The 21,532-nt window shown below is 45.6% G+C and overlaps 1 protein-coding gene across 3 annotated transcripts in view; it reads left to right on the top strand.

The window, feature by feature from the left end:
- FIP1L1 (factor interacting with PAPOLA and CPSF1) overlaps positions 1 to 17,233 on the top strand; it is a 115,007-nt gene extending 97,774 nt beyond the window's left edge. For 2 of the 3 annotated variants that reach the window (XM_040334868.1, XM_040334853.1), the window contains exons 16-17: positions 12,959 to 13,114; positions 16,874 to 17,233. In XM_040334868.1, coding sequence (XP_040190802.1) covers positions 12,959 to 13,114; positions 16,874 to 17,018 — 301 coding nt within the window. In that variant the 3' untranslated portion in view covers positions 17,019 to 17,233. The remainder of the gene's footprint in view (positions 1 to 12,958; positions 13,115 to 16,873) is intronic. The other variant, XM_040334860.1, reaches the window with a different exon arrangement.
- The last annotated feature ends 4,299 nt before the right edge of the window (positions 17,234 to 21,532 follow it).

Genomic DNA, 21,532 nt, shown 5'->3' with positions numbered 1-21,532 from the left:
TGGGTACATGACCCCGAATGCAGACAGTTCAGGGACATGCATGCGCTAAGAGATGCACGGAACCCTTGTACATCCCTGTAAAGGTACCTTGTGTATGACCGGTGTGAACAAGGCCAAAGGGCCTGTTTAACACAAGCACACCAATTTAGGTCTGCCTTTCAGACGGGCCCAATTGGCCCACCCACTAATCTCTATGGAGAGACTGATGTAAATGAACATGTGTCTGTTTACATACATCTGCATCCGATCCAGTCCAGTCTGCTAAAAACAGACGGATGGGGATTCCATTCCCCATCCATCTAGCAGATCGGATGGTATCCGATGGAAATGAACAGGCAGTCAGTTTCCATCCAACCGCCCTATAGAGAACAGCGCGCTGTGTCCACTCTGCATCAGCGGAGCGGACACGGACCTGTCATCCGCCTGCTTAGCAGGGATCAGCAGACATATTCCCCGCTGACCAGCAGCTCAGCTTGACAGAGTCTGCTCCATGTAAAAGGGGTCTTGCCAAGAGCGGCCAGTCCATTAGGGGCACTGGAGCGCCGCCCCTTGCAGGGTGCTGGACTCATTTGTTTGTATGCGTTTTTTTTTCTCCCCCCCCCCCCAAGCCACATGATTAGAGCCCAAGGCTTTAATTTGCTTGAAAAAGATTAAAGTGGAGGTTCCCCTGAAAATAAACTTTTAAGATTAGATCCATGCTCATTTTGTCTAGGGGAATCGGCTATTTTTTTTAAAAAAACGAAGCAGTACTTACCGTTTTGGAGAGCGATCTTCTCCGCCGCTTCCGGGTATGGTCTTCGGGTCTGGGCGTTCCTTCTTGATTGACAGTCTTCCGACAGGCTTCCGACGGTCGCATCTATAGCGTCACAATTTTCCTAAAGTAGCCGAACGTCGGTGCGCAGGCGCCGTATAGAGCCGCACCGACCTTCGGCTTCTTTCGGCTACTCGTGACGCGATAGATGCGACCGTCGGAAGCCTGTCAATCAAGAAGGAACGCCCAGACCCGAAGACCATACCCGGAAGCGGCGGAGAAGATCGCTCTCCAGAACGGTAAGTACTGCTTCGTTTTTTCAAAAAAAACTAGCTGATTCCCCTAGACAAAATGAGCATGAATCTAATCTTAAAAGTTTATTTTTAGGGGAACCTCCACTTTAAGCACGGGGCGCCGAGCATTGCACCCTGAACCCACCCACATGTGACAATAGCAAATTAATATTCGCTGCTGTCTTCCGGCTTCTTTTTCTGGCTAATCGGGACAGATCGTGTTGGCCGGGAGGAGAAGTCAAAGAAGTTGTGGATGGGTTAGGGGAGACCATCACCATGAAGGGGAGGGTCTTACTATATGTGTTTTTTGGTGAGATATCAGAGGTATAAACCCCCATAGAGGTTAATAACTGATCAGTGGGTTGTAATCTGCTGATCAGTTATAGAATTGTTCAGCAGAGTCTGCTGAGCAATTCTGATATACGCTTTATAGTCCTTGAAGTTACCATAAGCTTATAGGAGAGGAAAAAAATGAGTTCCGTATAGTATAGACTTGGCCACCTGCAGGCACTTTTTAGGCCTGTACTGAGTACGGACCTGGCAGTGAAAGGGTTAAAGGCTGTCAAATAGGCATAGTCTGTAAACTGAACTGAGAAAGAATTATTACTGGGTTATGTTTAGAAAGGTGTTTTCGACCAGTTTTTTGTTTTGTTTTATTGCTTGCTGTTTTTTTATGCTAGCATGACCAATTGATGTTCTTTATCTTGAAGAATATTAGAGTAGAGTGACATAGCCAAAACAACTCCATGGATACCAAAATGACATATGGAAACTATCACATTGTGCAGGAATCGCTGGTCATGTGATTAGGAATATTTTGATATGCTTATGTTAAGTGTGTTTTCTGTGCAGCATTACTGTAGGACAGGAGAGAGATTTCAAGCACTAAGCCGGCCCCCTACCCAGAATCCCTCCATTTCTCAAAGGTTGCAGAAACTGATTCTCCGCACACCACCCCCCTCCTTCTTGCCCCTACCCCCATTTTGAAAGTGTGCATATGGTAGTCATTAACTTGGCTATGAGTGTCTACAATTGCTAGCACATTGCTAAGTGGAAGCACTAGGAGTCAGTGTTGCCTTTTCTAGAAATTGTTTAGTGTTTACTTATGAGGTTTTTTTTTTTCACTTTAACTACATTGTGGTGTTGGGTAAATGCAGCATATCAACATGCAGATTAGATGCTCTTAACTAGTATGTTTTTGTTTTAGCTGTGTAGTCTGTGTTATGGTTCTGTAAATGGCGTGCGTCTTGTGTTACAAATTACAGGACGAGTGTTTTGAAGTTAAGGAACCATCTCCACATATGTTGAACAGACACCTTGACTCTCATCCAGAATGTAAAGAACATTTCTTCATAACCCAGTTATGTTACTTTGTTCTTGTAAAGCATTTTGCTCCGAAATGGTTAAGCTTAGTGGACTTAATCGGTTCCAGGCAACGCCAAGTCTCTGTGCTTCAGCCAGCTATGAAAACACTGAGGCAGCTAAGGGGAGGCCTCAATCTTCTTTTTTTTTTTCTCCTTTCTCTGTTTAAATTGTCCACTCTCTTTACCATTGCCATATGGCTTTTCCTGCATGAACCAGCCCAACCATGATTAAAGACAACCATCGGGTTGTTGACCACAATTTTGGTGTTATTCACTGCTCAGCTGTATACTCGTTTCTAGTGTTGGGTACATATATTTTCCACATCAATGGCTTTATTTTAGGAGTTGGCTGAGAATTTCCAAAATAATTGAGAATGTATTTCCAGAACTAAACTGGATTTAGATTTTCTTGGCAAAAGGCAATCGTTACATTTTACAGGTGTCTTCTATATTCAGCCAGACTCATACCCCGATATGGAGTTCTTTTTTGGTTAATAACGTATTAAACCGTGTAAACCTTCACCTTGTAAAACAACCAACCCATTCAGTTTGAAATCAAAATGAAAGGCAGATTGCCATTTTCTTGGGGCCTGTGATTGTCATTGAAATTTCTATTGGTGGCCATTTCGTTGTGGCCGCGCCGTGACGCAGGTCTTCATTGTGGGTGGACATTTTCTTGTAGTCTGCACCCTTTTTCTCTAAGGTGTTCGGTGGCCATTTTGGGGGTGGTTTTGTTCTTACTGATTTGGCCTCTAGTGCTGGATAGACTTCCTGAACCACGCGAATAGCGTTGTTCACATCACAGAACACCTCAGACACACACTGTGTGCAGAGGGGGAGAGCGGACAGCGGCGCGGAGCAGCCTCTCACTTGGGTGGTGAGTTCCCTGGGTAACCCCCCTGTCAGAGCAGCTAGGAGGGTGGACATTTTTCTGTGCCATTGCCTTGATTTAGTCTCTATAGGATGTCTGTGTGTGCATGGATTAAGTAGCTGGAGCCTATATCCTTGCCAGAGCTCTGATCATTCAATTTGTGAGTAGGCTGACCAGACTGAGCACTTGAAGCTACCTCCTTTTGTTCATATTGCTGGATGGAGTGTTGCACACTTTCCCACCATTTAGCATTAAGATAGCGTCCTTCCCACTGCTACTTTAACCATACTTCTTTGGGGTCTTCCCCAGCTCCATTGGAGGTGGTCATCTTCTCAGCCCTTTTGCAGGAGGTCTTTACTTTAGTCCTGAATGACTTTATGGCCCTGTGTCACCCAGTTATCCGCTGACTACAAAGGTCACAAAAGAACTTCTTCTCATAAAGGTTGCTAGCCTGTTGGGCTATGGAGGAATCCTGGGCACTCTTTTCTTGCAGGGGACTTGAACATCACAGGAATTTTCTCTCCCAAACATGCTGGAGGTGTGTCATCCAACTGAAGGGTCATCTGATCATAATTCTTTCAGACAACACTACGGAAATGGCATAAATCAGGGCTCAAAATTTCAAGTCCTGAGCTACTAGCCAGGCCTCAAGGCAAACTCGCCACCAGTTGCCCCGCCCAACCCCTACCATGTCCCGCCCCTAGACACGCCCTCCTAAATCTCATGAAATTACACTTAAATGTTTTATGTAGAATTAAGTAATAAATATATTAACAACTTAATCCGTGCCCAAAAATGCAGCCTGCCCATGTCTACCAATGCAGCAAAATGTCCCCATTTTCCAGCCAGAGTCCCCTCGCCCACATTGCAGCAGCCAGAGGGTTTACACTAGGGGGTGAGGAAGGGGTTAATTATGTTCCCTGGGTGTGTTCTAACTGAAGGGGGGAGGGGACCGACTAGGGGAAATGACAGAACTCTGTTCATACATTGTATGTTTACACACACAGCACCCGGTTCTCGCTCTGTAACCAGCGGGTGCCTGGCAGTGATTGCGCCCGCCGGGCACGCGGCACCAGGGGCAAGCAGGAGGCCGCGCACGTGCCCCTAGTGGCTGAAATGTAATATTACGTGATTTTGCGCAGCCGAGCCGACCTGCTGCTGTAAAATTTTTACGGCGGCTAGTCGGCAAGCGGTTAAATAAGCTGTACACTCACTACTTTGCATTGTAGTAGTGTCAAGATATAACAATTTTACCGAAATAAGGGGTGTACTCACTTTTGTGAGATACTGTATGTATGTGTATTATGTGCTCCACTTTTCAGTATTTAGCGATGTCAAGCTGCTTTCACAGGTATTTTTAGTTTGTTAGCATTTGTTTACATGTACATGACCCTGACATTGCTGTTCACATGGATGGATATCTGCAAGCGTTGCTGTTAAATTTAGCTGAGAGTTGGTTTGATGTAATTTTTCAAGCTTGGATTGTGTGCTGGAAGTATGTAGCCATAACCTTTACCTTCATAAATTCAGCTAGTAATGAAAACATTGCTGTCTCTCCAGCAATTTTCTGATTTTCCGGAATGCTTCTAAGTGCAATGTAGTTGTACTTTGTGCAGGATTTCTCTTCAGAAATGCATGTAAAGCGACTTTACAGAATGTATGAGAACACCAGTATGGATCACCTACTCTGATTGTGTTACAATTGTGGCAGACTCACAATATTTCAATTCTGTATTATAGCTGTTGTGTACACTCTTTATTTGCTTAATTGTTGTGCAAGGCCCTTTTACAGGCTTTTTTTGTTTAGTGCAGCAATTTATATCAAGATGCAATATTGAATTTCAGGAGTCGAAATAAAGCAGACATTTCAGTCTCCATATCCAGGACTTCACTGCTGTGAACTATATGTAGCCAGAGGGCTGCAATTCAATTTCCAGGATGTGACAGCTTAGTAGGATTCAGTACAAAATGTTTATAGTTTGCATTATGCAATACTATGTTGGCATGGGCATAACAAATGAGAGCTTGTGGAGCCAGCGATTTATGCCTAATTAAAGAGGAACACAATTACCCTCTAACACTATCATCTACATTGCTTTCTCAGCTTTGTAAAGTTAGTGAGATGTATGCAGTAAAACCTGTTCTAAAGTCTGCTGTGTTAGGTTATGGATACTGGTGCTGCCCACAAAAATGGCACAGATTCTACCATAGGTTCCTGTAGTCTATTGTCCGTTTGCCCAAAATCTGGGCAGACGCCTTAATGTAGAGCCAAAGGAAGCAGACAAGGGAAAGGGTCATGTTAAGTGGAGTGGTCTGAAATACCCCTTGAAAATATTGCCGCCTCAGTAACCCTACTAAGGGCAGCTGAGGAGGCAAACACCAAATACACCCTCAATAGATATTTAAGAGGCGGAGTGAAAGGTAGTCTTGAGCGGCAGGGTGCAAGTGCCTCCAAATATCCACCAGAGCAAAAGTGGAGGCCCATTGCATTGGAGCAGAGGTACCCCATGTCTCCCCCCAGTATATCCAGTCCTGACAAGGAAATATATTAAAGTGACCCTTTAGGTAAATAGCTGGAGTGTCATAATTTAATACCAATGACATGTCACGACGTGTTCATTGACACTGAAGGGGTAAGGTACACCCCAACAATCACTTATCATATATATTGGCATACAATATGACATATCTCCCATCCGGATCTGTACGCACCTCCAGTACGCTTAGAAGGCGCCGCTTGTGTTTCTCTTGTGGCACGATTCATTGCACTGACACTAATGATGGGGTACAATTGATAATTTCTTTTTCTCCCATTGACTGACAAGCCAGAGGCATTATTTACACATTGGGAATGCCAGTGGTTAGGGTTCTTTCCCATATTTTCTGTGACACTTTTTTTCTGTTTCAATATTTTTATTAAAGCTTTATACAAATGAGGTAAATTCCAATATTAATGTCGAACATTACGCAATATCCACAATTTCGATTGCATATAGAATAAACCAAAAATGTTACACACTGTTACTAAACTAATACTGAGCGAATGTACATGTCCTCTGTACATGGCTAAGATATAGAGCTGCAAGCCACCAAATCGATTCTTGATAAACAAATCCAATTTGGTAGTTTTGTAAAGGGGCCATAAAACATGAATATCCCAGCATGTCTTTCTATTGTATGTCAGTGTGATTGGATGAGGTTCAAGCTAAGTCCTACATCTCAGGAGGTGCAGATCCTCCTAACCAGCAGAAGAGGGATGCTCCGATCCCCCACAACCACCAGATTACGCAGTCCGAATCCCCTAATCACAAGTAAGGAAAAGTAGAAGAAAGAGAAAAGGAAGGGGGGAAAGACGCCACGCTCTGGTCCGACTTCACATTTTTAATGTTGCACCTCCTGCCGCCAGAAAGGTGTTTTCTTTATCGTACATCACGGGACACAGAGCGGCATATTCATTACTATATGGGTTATATGGAGTACCTTCAGGTGTTGACACTGGCAATCTCAAACAGGAAATGCCCCTCCCTATATAACCCCCTCCCATAGGAGGAGTACCTCAGTTTTTACGCCAGTGTCTTAGGTGTTAGTCATGGTTTAGCTTGCCTCCGCATCCTTGGGATTAGGTGAGCTACCGGTTCTGTCCAAAAAAGCCTCAGCGCTAAAGTGGTCAGTAACCGGACCCCAAACCCTTGGGGTATAGCCCATAATGCTTTTCTTTTTAGAGAGCTGGACCCTGGGCCCAGAACTTAGAAAACCTTTGGGTGCCTAATGTTTCTGTTGCCAGGGTGCTATATGGGCCCAGGACAGTGGATCCTTCATAGGAACCCAGGGCCTGAAGATCTAGACATCCCCACCGAGATGGGGGAAGATTGGGCCTCTTGCTTGGCAAAGTCCTGCGGCATGGAGCAGGTAAGTGAGGGGAAAACTTGCGGAACTTGGTTCTTAGCAGGTTTTTTTCTGGGGGGTCACAGGGGACATGCCTAAAGTTATGCACTGCATCTGGCAAACTAGTCACATATCATAAAGATAGGATGGCTCTATATGTATTATTCCCCATAAGATGTGACCTCCCTTGTAGTGTTGGAAAAGCATTGAGTGGGGCCTGTGTGATATAAAAGTATATGTGTGTGTCAGAGAGCTGTGCTTACCTGCAAGCCTCCAGGCGATGCTCCATTCAGTCTTCCTCCTCAGAGCCTGCAAAGCAGGCAAAACGCTGACCTCCTCGTGGTTCCAGGCTGCAGTTTGCTGGAGCAGAGAGGTCCCTTCCTCCCAAACCCCCCCCCCCCCTGTCGGGAGGGGCATTTCCTGTTTGAGATTGCTGGGGGGGGAAGGGCGGGTCAGTGGCTTAAGGAAGGGGCGGCCCTTCCTTGTTTGTTCCATACAGCTCATCAATACTTTGGAACGGGGGAGGAAAGACCAGAGCGGCAGCATGGGGCGCCGAGGACACACAGTGGCCAGAAAGGATATTGCAGTCTTCAGAAGACGTTTTTCAAACCTAGAAATAGGCTGTTTTCTTTTCCATCTCATAGTTTTTCTTTGCAATACTACTCAGGGGGACAGAATGTTTTTTCTTTCCTGGATTTGAAACAAAAACAAAAAAAAAAGTCATCTAGGGGAGAGGAAGCATTTTTTATCCCCCAAACAGGTGTTTGGGCAATTAACTTTTATAGTTCCAAATACCAATAGGTAGCAGGTGTACCTCGGTATTGTACCATGGCATCCGGAGAGTCTAAGGTCTCGGACAAAGTTATGCCGCTGCTTTCCCCACAGGGAGCCTTGGGGCCATCGGGATCTGGGGCTGGAGCTGGCGCGGGTCAGTCCAACCCTAAGATGGTCACGGACGAGGTATTACTCACCTCTTTAAGAGAGATGGAGAAAAGAATGGGAAAAATGATAGCCACAGCTATGCGGGGCAGTAAACGGATTAGATCTCTGTCGCCCGAGCGCGGACCCTCAGAAGAGGAGGTCCTTTCCTCATGGGAATTGGACGACCTCTTGGACAAGGACCAAGTAGGTTCAGGGATCGAAGATCCGGATACAGAGGAGTCTGGAGCAGTCTCCCAAGGGGAGAGCTGGTGGACTCAAGCCTTAACGGACTTGGTCCATAATACATTCAACTTGCCAGTACCAGATCTCCAGGTATCTACGGTTTCAGCTTTGGGCTCACTGAGGGCGCCTCAAAGCAATGCAGTATTTCCGATCCACCCTCTACTAGAGGGAGTTTTGTTCCAAGATTGGAACAAGCCAGAAAAATCTTCTTACCACCTAAAAGATTCTCTGCCCTATATCCTATGGAAGATAAATTTTCCAAGAAATGGGCTACTCCTGCAGTGGACGCAGCCATCTCATGTATTAACAAATCATTAACATGCCCTGTAGAAAACATACAGGTATTCAAGGATCCAGTTGATAAACGCTTGGAAGCACTACTTAAGAACTCCTTCACTACTGCAGGGGCAGTAGTACAGCCAGCTGTGGCTGCGATTGGGGTTGCTCAAGCATTATCGGATCAGGTTAAGCAGATGCTTAAACTTATTCCTGCCCAGCAGGCAGAAGAATTTTCGGATGTCCCTAGGGCCATATGTTTTACAGTAGACGCAATTAAGGATCCTATCCAGCAAGCGTCACGTTTATCGTTATCCCTTATCCATATGAGAAGACTCTTATGGTTAAAAGGCTGGGAGGCCGAGCCCCCATGCAAGAAGCTCCTGGTAGGGTTCCCCTTCCATGGAGGACGACTCTTCGGAGAAGACCTAGATAAATACATTCAAACCATTTCAAATGGCAAAAGTACTCTCTTGCCAACTAAGAGGAAGTTTCAGGGGCCTGCGTTTAAACGACAGTACTCCCCTGGGCAGGGGCCCTCTAATGCCAAACAGTATCGACGGCCTCCTGCGAAAGCAAACTTCGGCTTCAACAGCAAATCACAAGGACAGGCTGCTAAAGGCAGAAAGCAGTGGGTTCGCAAACCAGCAAACCCAGCCCCCAAGCCGACCTTATGAAGGGGCGCCCCCACCCACGAAGGTGGGGGGAAGGCTGCGACTCTTTTCAGAGGTTTGGGAAGCCAGCATTCCCGACGAGTGGGTACGGTCTTCCGTGGCCACGGGCTACAAATTAGATTTCCTAAGGTTTCCTCCTCTTCATTTCCAGGAGTCGAGGATTCCAAACGATCCGGAGAAAGGAGCCGCATTAATGTCGGCATTAAATCATCTACTTTCCCAGGAAGTAATAGTAGAGGTACCAGTCCTGGAACAGGGGCTAGGTTTCTACTCCAACCTATTCATCATCCCGAAGTCCAATGGAGATGTCAGGCCAATTTTGGACCTAAAGATGGTAAATACATACCTAAAGATCCGCTCATTTCGGATGGAAACCGTGCGGTCAGCAGCTACCACACTCCAAAAGGACGACTTCATGGCGTCCATAGACATAAAGGATGCCTACCTTCATCTTCCAATTTATCAGCCACATCAAAGATATCTACGCTTCATGGTGGCTTCGCGTCACTTCCAATTCGTGGCGCTTCCCTTCGGGTTGGCTACGGCCCCCCGGGTGTTCACGAAGGTCCTAGCTCCAATCCTAGCCAAACTAAGGATCCAAGGGGTCACGATCCTAGCATACCTGGACGACCTCCTAGTCATAGATCACTCGTCTCCCGGCTTGGAGCGAGCAGTGGCCCTCACGGTCCAATACCTCGAGAAGTTCGGCTGGGTCCTAAATCGAGAAAAGTCAGCTTTCCTGCCCACAAGGCAGTTGGAATATCTCGGCATGAGATTAGACACAGAACAACAAAGAGTGTTTCTACCTCTGAGGAAGGTCAAAGCCATCAAGGAATTAATCCTACTGGTTCTAAGCAAGAAGGAACCGACTATTCGCCTATGTATGAGATTACTAGGCAAGATGGTGGCCACATTCGAGGCGGTACCATACGCCCAGAGCCACACTCGCATCCTGCAGGCAGCCATCCTGTCAGCATGGAGCAGAAGGCCGCAGGCCTTGGATATCCCGTTGCCGCTCTCATCAAGAGTCCGACAAAGTCTGTGTTGGTGGTTAGACCCTCAGAATCTACTGAAGGGGAAGTCTTTCAGCCCAGTGGCTTGGAAGATAGTGACCACAGACGCCAGCCTGACGGGCTGGGGAGCAATTTTGGATGGTTGCACTCGCCAAGGTACTTGGGCAACGCCAGAGAAGCAGTTGCCCATCAACATCTTGGAGCTCAGAGCTGCTCGACTAGCCCTCAGGGCTTGGACGTCAAAATTGCAGGGGTTCCCGGTGAGAATTCAATCAGACAATGCCACGGCCGTGGCATACATAAATCACCAAGGGGGAACCAGGAGTCAAGCCGCTCAGAGAGAGGTGAGCTTGATTCTCCTATGGGCAGAGGCTCATGTGCCCTGCATATCGGCAATATTCATTCCAGGAGTGGACAACTTTCAGGCGGACTTCTTAAGCCGCCAGACTCTTTTGCCGGGGGAATGGTCTCTGCATCCACAAATCTTTCAAGCACTCTGCCAAAGATGGGGAGTGCCGGACGTGGATATCATGGCATCGAGACTCAACAAGAAGCTAGACAGGTTCATGTCCCGCTCAAGGGATCCGATGGCCTGCGGAACCGATGCGTTGGTTTGCCCTTGGCATCAGTTCAAACTTCTTTATGCGTTTCCCCCGCTCCAGTTACTACCCCGCCTGCGGCGCAGGATCCGGGTGGAGCACATACCAGTCATCCTGGTAGCTCCAGCATGGCCCAGAAGGGCATGGTACTCACTAATCTTAAAGATGGTAGTGGGAGACCCTTGGACTCTTCCTCTACGGCCAGACCTGCTATCGCAAGGTCCGATCCTCCACCCTGCCTTACGGCATCTAAATTTGACGGCCTGGAAGCTGAATCCCTGATTCTCAGGGGTAGAGGTCTGTCTCAGAAAGTAATCTCTACCCTAATCAGAGCCAGGAAACCGGTCTCTAGGGTGATTTATTACAGGGTCTGGAAGGCCTATGTAGGCTGGTGTGAGTCCAAGCGATGGCTTTCTCGCAAATTTACCATCGATAGAGTATTAAGTTTTCTCCAGCTAGGAGTGGATAAAGGATTGGCATTAAGCATAATCAAAGGACAGATTTCTGCTCTGTCAGTGTGGTTTCAGCAGCCGCTGGCCACCCACTCGCTGGTTAAGACCTTCCTTCAAGGGGTCTTACGTATTAAACCTCCAGTTAAATCCCCGCTTTGCCCGTGGGATTTAAACCTTGTTCTGTCAAGTTTACAGAAACAACCGTTTGAGCCGTTGGCTGAAATTCCTTTGGTTTTACTGACAAGAAAGTTAGTAATTTTGGTCGCCATAGTTTCCGCAAGAAGAGTATCGGAACTGGCGGCCTTATCCTGTAAGGAACCATATCTTATTTTTCATAAGGACAGGGTCGTTCTCCGCCCTCATCCTTCCTTCCTACCGAAGGTTGTATCCAGTTTTCATTTGAACCAGGATTTGGTATTACCATCCTTCTTCCCTAAACCTACTTCCAGAAAGGAAGGGTTGCTGCATACCTTGGATATCGTCAGGGCCATGAAGGCCTATCTTAAAGCTACAAAGAAGATCCGGAAAACAGATGTGCTGTTCGTATTACCGGATGGGCCCAAGAAGGGGCAGGCAGCTGCAAAGTCCACCATTTCTAGGTGGATTAAGCAATTAATCACTCAGGCCTACGGCTTGAAAGGGTTGCCTCCTCCAGTATCATTAAAGGCTCATTCTACTAGGGCCATGGGCGCCTCCTGGGCAGCACACCACCAGATCTCTATGGCTCAAGTTTGCAAGGCGGCAACCTGGTCTTCTGTCCACACGTTTACAAAGTTCTACCAGTTGGACCTAAGAAGGAAGTCTGATACAGCCTTTGGACAGGCAGTGCTGCAGGCTGCAGTTTGAGACCCTCGGAATCCGGGGGCTCCTCTTTTTTGAGTTAAATTTAACATTTAAGATTATTTTTCTCAACTAAGTTGGATTTATTATGATTTGAGTATTTCTCTAAATTAAATCCTTTTGTCTTGGAGATGTTCTCCCTCCCCTCATTGTGAGCATTGCTTTGGGACATCCCATATAGTAATGAATATGCCGCTCTGTGTCCCGTGATGTACGATAAAGAAAAAGGGATTTTTAATACAGCTTACCTGTAAAATCCTTTTCTTGGAGTACATCACGGGACACAGAGCTCCCACCCCTCTTTTTGGGGACCATTTTGGGAGGCATACTGCTTGCTACAAAACTGAGGTACTCCTCCTATGGGAGGGGGTTATATAGGGAGGGGCATTTCCTGTTTGAGATTGCCAGTGTCAACACCTGAAGGTACTCCATATAACCCATATAGTAATGAATATGCCGCTCTGTGTCCCGTGATGTACTCCAAGAAAAGGATTTTACAGGTAAGCTGTATTAAAAATCCCTTTTTTGGGATGTTCCACTTCTGTTGCATTCTTTGGTCATGAATTGGGTAAAACCTTCTTGAGGTCAAGTGGTTAAGAAAAAAAAAACTGGGCAGACCTAGTGGACCACTTGTTCGTTCTTTTTTTTTTTTTTTTGCCATCCCTCTGATGTTGTTTCCCATATTTGTATGTATATGGATATATGAATAATAGAGAGTGTTACTGTACAAGCATGCATTTCTTTTTTTAATCTGTTTGCCAATGTTTCTTCCACAGTGAAGAAGAGCGATACCGGTATAAGGAGTATGCAGAAAGACCAGAGCGGGGCTATGAGCGCCACAGGGAGAGGATTAGCAGAGAAAAGGAAGAACGGCATAGGGAAAGGAGGCATCGAGAAAAGGAAGAGTCAACTCGCCACAAATCATCAAGAAGGTAATGTGAAATCAATTAGTTTTATTGTACAAATGTTCTACTGTTCAGGCTGTTTTTTTTTAATGTATGATAGTTCTGAAGCCTTATGCAAAAATCGTTGTGGGAGTCTGGATATTGTTAATTGGAGCAAAGCAGTTTTCTAAAGGCTGTGTAGGACCTCTGCTCTTGCATAGGTCCCCAGTGTTTGACTAGGGAATCAAATTATCAAAAGGGGGAAAAAAGGACAAATGTTTAAAGGATATGTAAATGTTGTGTTTTTTTTCTGGGGTCCCTCAGCGGCGCTCCTCCTCTTCTCGAGTGCCCCATTGGAGAAACGGTCTCCCTTGGGGGGGGCACCCATGCGGCTATTGACACAGACAGCAGGACTCAACTCCGCCCCCTGCCTCCCACATCATTGTATTGATTGACAGCAGCGGGAGCCAATGGCCATGCTGCCATACATCTATCCAATCGGTACCCGAGACACCGCCTGTAGCGGGTGTGCTTGTCCCCGACGCAGGAACGATCGGGCTCAGGCAAGTAGGAGGGGGGGGGGTTCTGGTGCACCAACAGAGGTTTTTTACTTTGATGCATAGAATGCATCGAGGTGAAAAACCGCCAGGGTTTACAGCCCCTTTGAGGAATACGTTCACAAGTTAAAAGGGGGTTCTTAGAATAGGTTGATGGATTGATCTACTGTTAAATGTACAAGTTGGTAATCGCGATAGGTAGCTACAGCTACTGATCAGTGTACTCTGACAGCACCGCAATACAAAATACAGTGTGTCCTTTTTTTTTTTTTTTTTTTTTTTTTATAGCCCACTGGCTGAATAAAAAAGCACTAATAGTAGGGGTGCAACGGATCGTCATTGATCCGTGATCAGAACAGGTCAATGTCCGCAGCTCGGCACACCACGCGATCCATGAATTGAGCCCATAGGAAAGGCCGTGACTTTTGCATAGCTCCGGAGCGGCGGCCATCTTGGTACACCTGGCGGCGGCCTAGGTGAGCTTCCCAGATCGGCGCTGACTGGGGAGATGTGGACATTGCAGTGGGGGAGGTGTGGACATTGCAGTGGGGGAGGTGTGGACATTGCAGTGGGGGAGGTGTGGACATTGCAGTGGGGACTATATATGGTGGTGATCCGAAAAATTATCCGATCCGTGGCTCCAAACTGAGGAACGATCCGAACCGTGAGTTTTTTGATCTGTTGCACCCCTAACTAATAGTGTATTGCCAACTTTATGCCACCAAATCTGTACTTTATGTGCGTAATGTTTCAGCCACATTAAGCCATCCTATTGATGGTTTGTGTGCCACACGCCAGGATATTGATGGCAGTGTAGGCCACACAGGAGAAAGCAACACGTGTATTTTTTGGCTGTCTGCACCTGAGTGAATGTAGCCTCTGAATGCCAGTTAACTTTTGGGTTAAGTATTATGCTGGCCTTACGCATGCAAGTTTTAGGAAATTTCAGCTATTTTTACCCAGCTTTTCTTTGCAACAGTAAGGTTGACCCTACATGTCCCTGAAACATTGCATGCTGACTTTATAACAGGCCTGGACAAATCTTGCATCTGAACAAGTTAGGAGCTGGCAAACTATATAGCTGGTCACCAGGGAGTTTGGTATTTCCCAGTCTTATTTTATGTACCTATTTACACAAATTCGCAAAGTAAAGATCCATATGCGCTCTCACAGTAATGACCGTATGTGCTATCCTACGGTACTGACCCATATGCTTTATCGCTCATACTACTGTAGTATATTGTATGTCCTCTTTCTCACAGTATTGACCCATATGCTCTCTTCAGGCAGTCGTACATGGATCAAAATTTGGACGGTTCAGCATGAACCGGACAAATTTTCATCCATTTATGGGTAAGCTGGTCTACTGATCAACTTCTGTACAACCAATCTTTCTGTTTTTTCTCAAACAATCCGTACTGCCAGCTATTGCCGGCAGCACTGATCAGTGTATTCTGACAACAAGGAAGGCTTCCCGCTGTCTGCATACAATAAGTCAGCTGGAAGTATTCCCCTATACACATTTAATGTGTGGATGGGGGAATCGGGTTGAGTAAAAAATAATGTATGGGCTGTGCCCTAGTCTTACAGACCAGGAACAAACTCTTGCAACTTATTGAAGAAATCCAGGTGAACCTGCATTCGACAAAACTGTATATATTATGCTCAAATATCTGGCTGCCAGTGAGCTTTGTCATTCCCTGGTGACCAGGATTTGTCCCACCCTGCTTTACAATAAAGTCACATTAAGGAATGTTGTAGTGTGCTGGTGATATTTGGAATTAAACCTAGAAATGTTTATCCTGAGTATTCTTGTGAATTGAGGTAGAAGAATGGGACTCTTTATGCTCCCAGTAATTTTTTGATTAATGCCGCCGTTTTCCTCTCCAAGCACTTTGTTAGTGCAGCACACATTAAAAATATACATCTGATGAATTGGACATCATTTGTTCCTTCTTTACAGAAGAATGTTCTTTGATGTCTCATTTTAATTGGCCATTTTGTGAAATGCTTAATAACAAGTGATTGCGTTATTTCTTTTTTAGTTTCTTGAAATTTTTTCATTCTTCCCGAGTAAAACATTCTTTATCTCTGACCCAAAACTTGCTTCTGAAAAGGTGCACGCTGGTATCTATTAGACGTTGGGATAGTAGCACATGTCATTTTAACACCTTGAGAAGTAAATAGATATGAAGGGAAAAATGATTTTGGTTAGGAACCTGTTGAAAGCCTTTGGGCATCAATGTCAAAATCATGCCTCTGATAGGTTTGATCTTCTAACCTGCATTTTCCCGTCTTTAGACAGATTTTCTTCAAACAGAACACCATTGCACACCCCAAGCAGTTTAACCCCTTTTCGCTGCCACCGATTTAATGCTTGCGTCGACAATAGCGCAGGGTATTTACATTTGTCAAGCCAATAGTGATTGTAGGTGATCATTTTTACAGCTACTGAAAAGTGCTGGTAAACCTTCCCCACCCCCCTCCTTCCTAGCATGCTATATATCCCATGTTTCAATGTCCCATCTGTGAGTCTGGGGCAGCCATGGCAGGTTGAGTGGATGGAGATCAATGAACAATAATTTGCTGATCCTCCCTCTGGTGTATAAACCTTAAAATGGCAAGCATTCTGTTACTTCTGGGTTTAGAGCTGTCATTCTCTATCTGCTATGGTCAAGGGAATAGCCAATTGAGGCCAATCTCTCCTTAATTGGCTGCAGTGGAGTGCAGAGGTGACATTAGAGGTCTAATAGGATGCTGATGTCTCCTTAAAGAGGACCTGTCGCTGGAAATACGCGTTCAGAGGGAGCTTGTCAGCCATGCACACCCTGGTTGCCACCATATTGTCACACCCAAGCCTGATAGCAGTAGGGCTCTCAAATGGTGTGTACTATTTAGACAAAAGGGGTGACAGGGACACCCAGTGCATAGAAAAGATGTTGTTATTCTGGCACCAACCTAATGCCACAGACTGGGTATATCAGGAGGAGACTCCTTCGACAGGACATTCATTTTCCTCGGTCTGTTGCCCAGAAGTTGCACAAGAACCCCCCACCCCCTGTGAAATTGCAGTCAGCAACAGGCACATCAATCCACTGATTTATATATACAACTTGCACCACAGATCTTTAAAAACAAATATTGTAAAAGGAAACCTGTAGTCTAAAATATCTTTTTGATAACATTGGTATACCTGTTATGACCTGGTAATTTGAATTGGTTTTAATTCATTGTTTGTCCATTCTGTTAGCAGCAGCAGGCGCCGTCATGACAGCGAAGAAGGCGACAGTCACAGAAGACACAAGCACAAAAAATCCAAACGAAGCAAGGAAGGAAAGGATGGGGGAAGTGAGGCCGCCCCCGAAACCGAAAGTGTTGAGGCATCTGCTGATTAATTCCCCAAAATTGATTTCTTGGGTGGGGGTCGCAGCCAGTTTTACTTGTTTGATTTATCGTCCTGGGGCCAGGATGCATTGTTAGGAATATTTTTTCATGGTATTAAAAAAAAAATAAAAGAAATTACTCTTATAATGTTAGTTGGCATGTCCTTTGTTTGAAATTTTCGTTTTGTATTTTTCTGGGGGAAATAAAGAGTGATTTTTTTTTCATGTTCTTGTATTCATTTTCTTTTCGATTTGGTCTTTAATGGTTCTTTCTGTTTGCCACAAGCTTGGAGGCCAGTTCATGAAATCATAAGGAAGATAATTGTGTTGATGCTATAGGCAAAGCTCATAATTTCAAGTCCTGAGCTACTAGCCAGGCCTTTAGACTCCATTCACACTAATGCGTTTTTTGATGCATTTTGCAGAAATGCAGGGAATTTAACATGGTTTCCTATGGAACATGTTCACATCAATGCTTTTTTGTGCCTCTGCGTTTTTGGAAAGGGTCGGAGTTTTTTCCCCGCAAAAAGTAGCGTTTTGCATGTAATATAATGGACCCGCATCCAAAACGCAAGTACCGCGTTTTTGCCGCGATTTGTGTGTTTTTTTTTTTTTTTTAGCTGGTCCCTAATCCAAAACTCATCCAAGTACCGCGATTTTGGCGCGATTTGCAGGTGTGCGGTTGTTTTTTTTTTTTTTTACCTGTTTTATAGCTGGTTGTTAAAGGAAATATAAAAAAATTAAAATTGCCGGCTAAAAAAAGAAAACATTTATAAAATCAAAAACGCAAATCACGGTAAATGCAGCAAGCACCGCAAAAAGCACTGCAAAAATGCTCAAAAGCAACACGCATAGGTGTGAATCGAGCCTTATAGTTGCCCGCCACCAGTTGCCCCACCGCTAAACACACACCCTCGTAAACTATCTCATAAAATTTACACTGTTAATATTTATTTTTGTAACTTAATTCTGCATAAAACATTTAACAACAATATTAACATAAAGCATATCCGTACCTATCAGTGCTGCCTTCTTAGTGCAGCTTATCACTGGCCATCATTGCCGCCTCATCAGTGCCCATCAATGCAGCCTATCACTGCATTGGGATCATAGGGAGGAGAGCCGTCTGGATCACACAGAAAAGATCTCCCGCTGTGACACAGCTTGGATCTGAAACACTGACAGCTGTCAGTCCCGCCTCGTGGACTGGCTCCTATGATGGACAGCACACCGATTCAATTTCATGGCATTTGATCAGTGTGCCATTTGTTTGACAGCAGCTGGTGTTTCAAATGCAAGCTGTGTCACAGTGGGAGGTCTTCTCTGTGTGATGCGGCCGGCACTCCTCCCAACAGTTTCCTGGCTGATCGCTTCTGGCAGAAGTAGTGCGGCCTTTGATTTTGCAGGACAAATGAGCAGCCCAGGGAGCAAAAGCCTCCCTGCCCTCCCCCAGCCCGGTCTGCCCCTGCTCCACACTTGACCTCAGCTCATTTTGACTCGCCAAATGCGAGCAGGCAAGTCTAAATTTTGAGGGCTGCTGTAGGTATGGGGGTTTTAGAGTGTACATCCCCTTAAGCTTGTGCCATGTCTAGTGTTATTCCAAAATCTTATGGCAAGCCTTCTTGTCTTTGGCTGAATAACTGCTCATCTTTACAACCAAGTTTGGTCATAATTATTAGTACAAATATTGGTTCAGCTTGTGTATTAAACTGCTGTAACACATCAGGCCAAGGGCAGATCTTGTTTTTGTTGGCACCTTCCCCTAGCATGTAGACTGATCTGTGTTAAAGTATGTTGAGAGAGAAGTACAAGAGATTACATTGCTGTCTTCCTCCTGGAAGTGCTAGTTACCTGGCTGTTGTGCTGATCCACTGCCTTGTGTACTTTTATATCGCTATCCTAGAATGGTGTGCCGATCAGCAAAATCTGAAAAAAGTTAAGCTTTTATCTGCATACTAATATACAAAGCATTTGATAAAGCGGGTCAGCACAACAGCCAATCAATGACAATTTTAGGAGAACTTGTCATTGACAGGTTTCTTTTCACTGCCAACTGTACTTTTTAGTAAATGTAATCTTTACCTGGCCTCCAAGCTTCACTGTCCTTTCTGCTTCCAGCTATTCGCTGTGTGGGAGCAAAATCTTCTGATTGGGCACATTCTTCTGAGCATATGTGGAAAACTGTTTTCCCATGGAGATGCTATTATGCACTCCAAAGGACGGACCACCTCGCCAAAGGAATGAGTGAAGATTTTTTTCTACACATGTGGAAAAGAAGCTGCCTAGCCAGAGTACTTTGCAGCAGCAGTTGGGCAGCTTCCAATGGGTCACAGCAAAGGTCTAGCACAGGGGTAGGCAACCTTAGCACTCCAGCTGTGGTGAAACTACAAATCCCATCATCCCTCTGCCTCTAGGAGTCATGCCTATAATTGTCAGGGTCTTGCAGTGTCTCATGGGACTTGTAGTTTCTGTAGTAGCTGGAGGGCCGAGGTTGCCTATCCCTGGTCTAGCAGGAGCAAAGACATAAGTATAAGGCAGTGGGGCATCATTTAAATCAGGGGTGGCAAACTCAAATTCATTGGGGGCCGCATCAGCAGTTATGGTTACCCTCAAAGGGCCGGGTGCATGGGTCAGGATTGCGCCTAAAAATTCCTCACATCCTACCTGGACCAGCTCTGGTACCTCCCTGTGTAGGCTGCTCCCTCCCTTTGTATTGGGCTATAGTACCTTTTTTTTTTTTTTTTTTGGGCTATAGTGGTACCATTACTCTGTGGGCGGATCTCCTGTGTTATCAGTACTTCTTTTTTTTTTTTTTTTTACGATAACTGTAAAATAGCAGCACACAGTGCAAAACTGCCAGCAATCTCTGCCACAACATTCAGTGGCATGCAAAAAAAATCCGGCATCGCTGACTGGGAGGCGGGGTGGAGGTGGAGACGGAGCGATTGGGGAGAAGGAGGCGGGCACCAGATCGGCATTGTAAGCCGTCATGCCTGCAGAAGGAGCGGCGGTGGAGGCAGAGACAGGGCGGAGAAGGAGGCGGGCACCAGATCGGCATTGTAAGCCGTCATGCCTGCAGAAGGAGCGGCGGTGGAGGCAGAGACAGGGCGGAGAAGGAGGCGGCACAAGATCGGCATTGTAAGCCGTCATGCCTGCAGAATGAGCGGAGACAGGGAGGAGGAGGGCACCAGAGCGGCATTGTAAGCCGTCTTGGCTACAGAAAGGGAGGCGGAGACAGGGCAGAGGCGGAGACCAGAGTGGCAGCCTGAGACGTGTTGGGGGCGGAGACGGAGCGGCACAGAGTAAGGGGGAATATGTAATGATTACATATTCCCCTTATGTGCCGCTCCGTCTCAGCCCCCAACACGTCTCAGGCTGCCACTCTGGTCTCCGCCTCCCTTTCTGCAGCCAAGACGGCTTACAATGCCGCTCTGGTTCCCGCCTCCTCCCTGTCTGGTAACTCTGCCCTGTCTCCGCTCGTTCTACATTGTAATGCCTGCTCAGACTGGCCGCGCTGAAACCTGGCAAAATGAGGTGACTGCTGTGCGGGCCTTGTGTTTGCCACCCATGATTTAAATGATGATTGTACTAAGAGTATAGTTATCTATTAAAATGTTACAAGCGTATGAAGGTGACCATACTAGACTATACTGTGTATTGAACATTTAAAGACTTGGTTGCAATGGATTGGGACAATGGGGCTCAATATCAAAAAAGACACAAGCAACTATTTTTTTTGTTCAAAGTTTAAATGCAGAAACATGGGCATTAAAGGAATAAGGACACTTGCCTTTTTTTTTTTTACCTATCGCCACTTTGCCAGCATTTTCTGTATTACTTTACAAATAATTTCACTGTGTGGCCTGCTCATTACCACCACAGTGTCTGTCAATAATCATTGGAAATATTCAAAGCTCTACTTTTACATGTGTGGGGCCTCCATTCACTTTAATGGAAAGCCTGTATGCTGGTGTGCAGATAGGCTTTCCATTGAAGTGATTATAAACCCTTGCCTTGTAAAACAACCCAGTTTAACATAGAAAAGAGTGTGTTTGTTCACCTGCCACTTTATTGGGTACACTTGTTCATTTACTTCGTAACACAAATTGCTAATCGGCCAATCACATGGCAGCAACTCAATGCATTTAGTGGTAAAGTTGACTTGCTCAGTTCAAACTGAGCATCAGAATGGGAAGAAACGTGATTTAAGTGACTTTTGAACGTGGTATGATTGTTGGTGAAAGATGGGGCTGGTCTGAGTAATTCAAAAACTGCAGATCCAATGAGATTTTCATGCACAACCATCTCTAGGGTTTACAGAGAATGGTCTGAAAAAAAGAGAAAATATCCAGTGTGCGGCAGTTGTGTGGATGAAATTGCTTTGTTGACTTCACAGGAGAATGGGCAGACTGGTGGTAGATGATAGAAAGGCAACAGTAATTTAAATAAACACTCGTTGCAACCAAGGTATGCAGAATACCATCTCTGAATGCACAACACAGCAAATCTTGAAGCAGATGGGCTAC

The sequence above is a fragment of the Rana temporaria genome, chromosome 1, assembly GCF_905171775.1.
Source record: "Rana temporaria chromosome 1, aRanTem1.1, whole genome shotgun sequence".
In the NCBI taxonomy this organism is placed as follows: Eukaryota; Metazoa; Chordata; class Amphibia; order Anura; family Ranidae; genus Rana; species Rana temporaria.
This window is presented reverse-complemented; position numbering and strand designations above follow the sequence as displayed.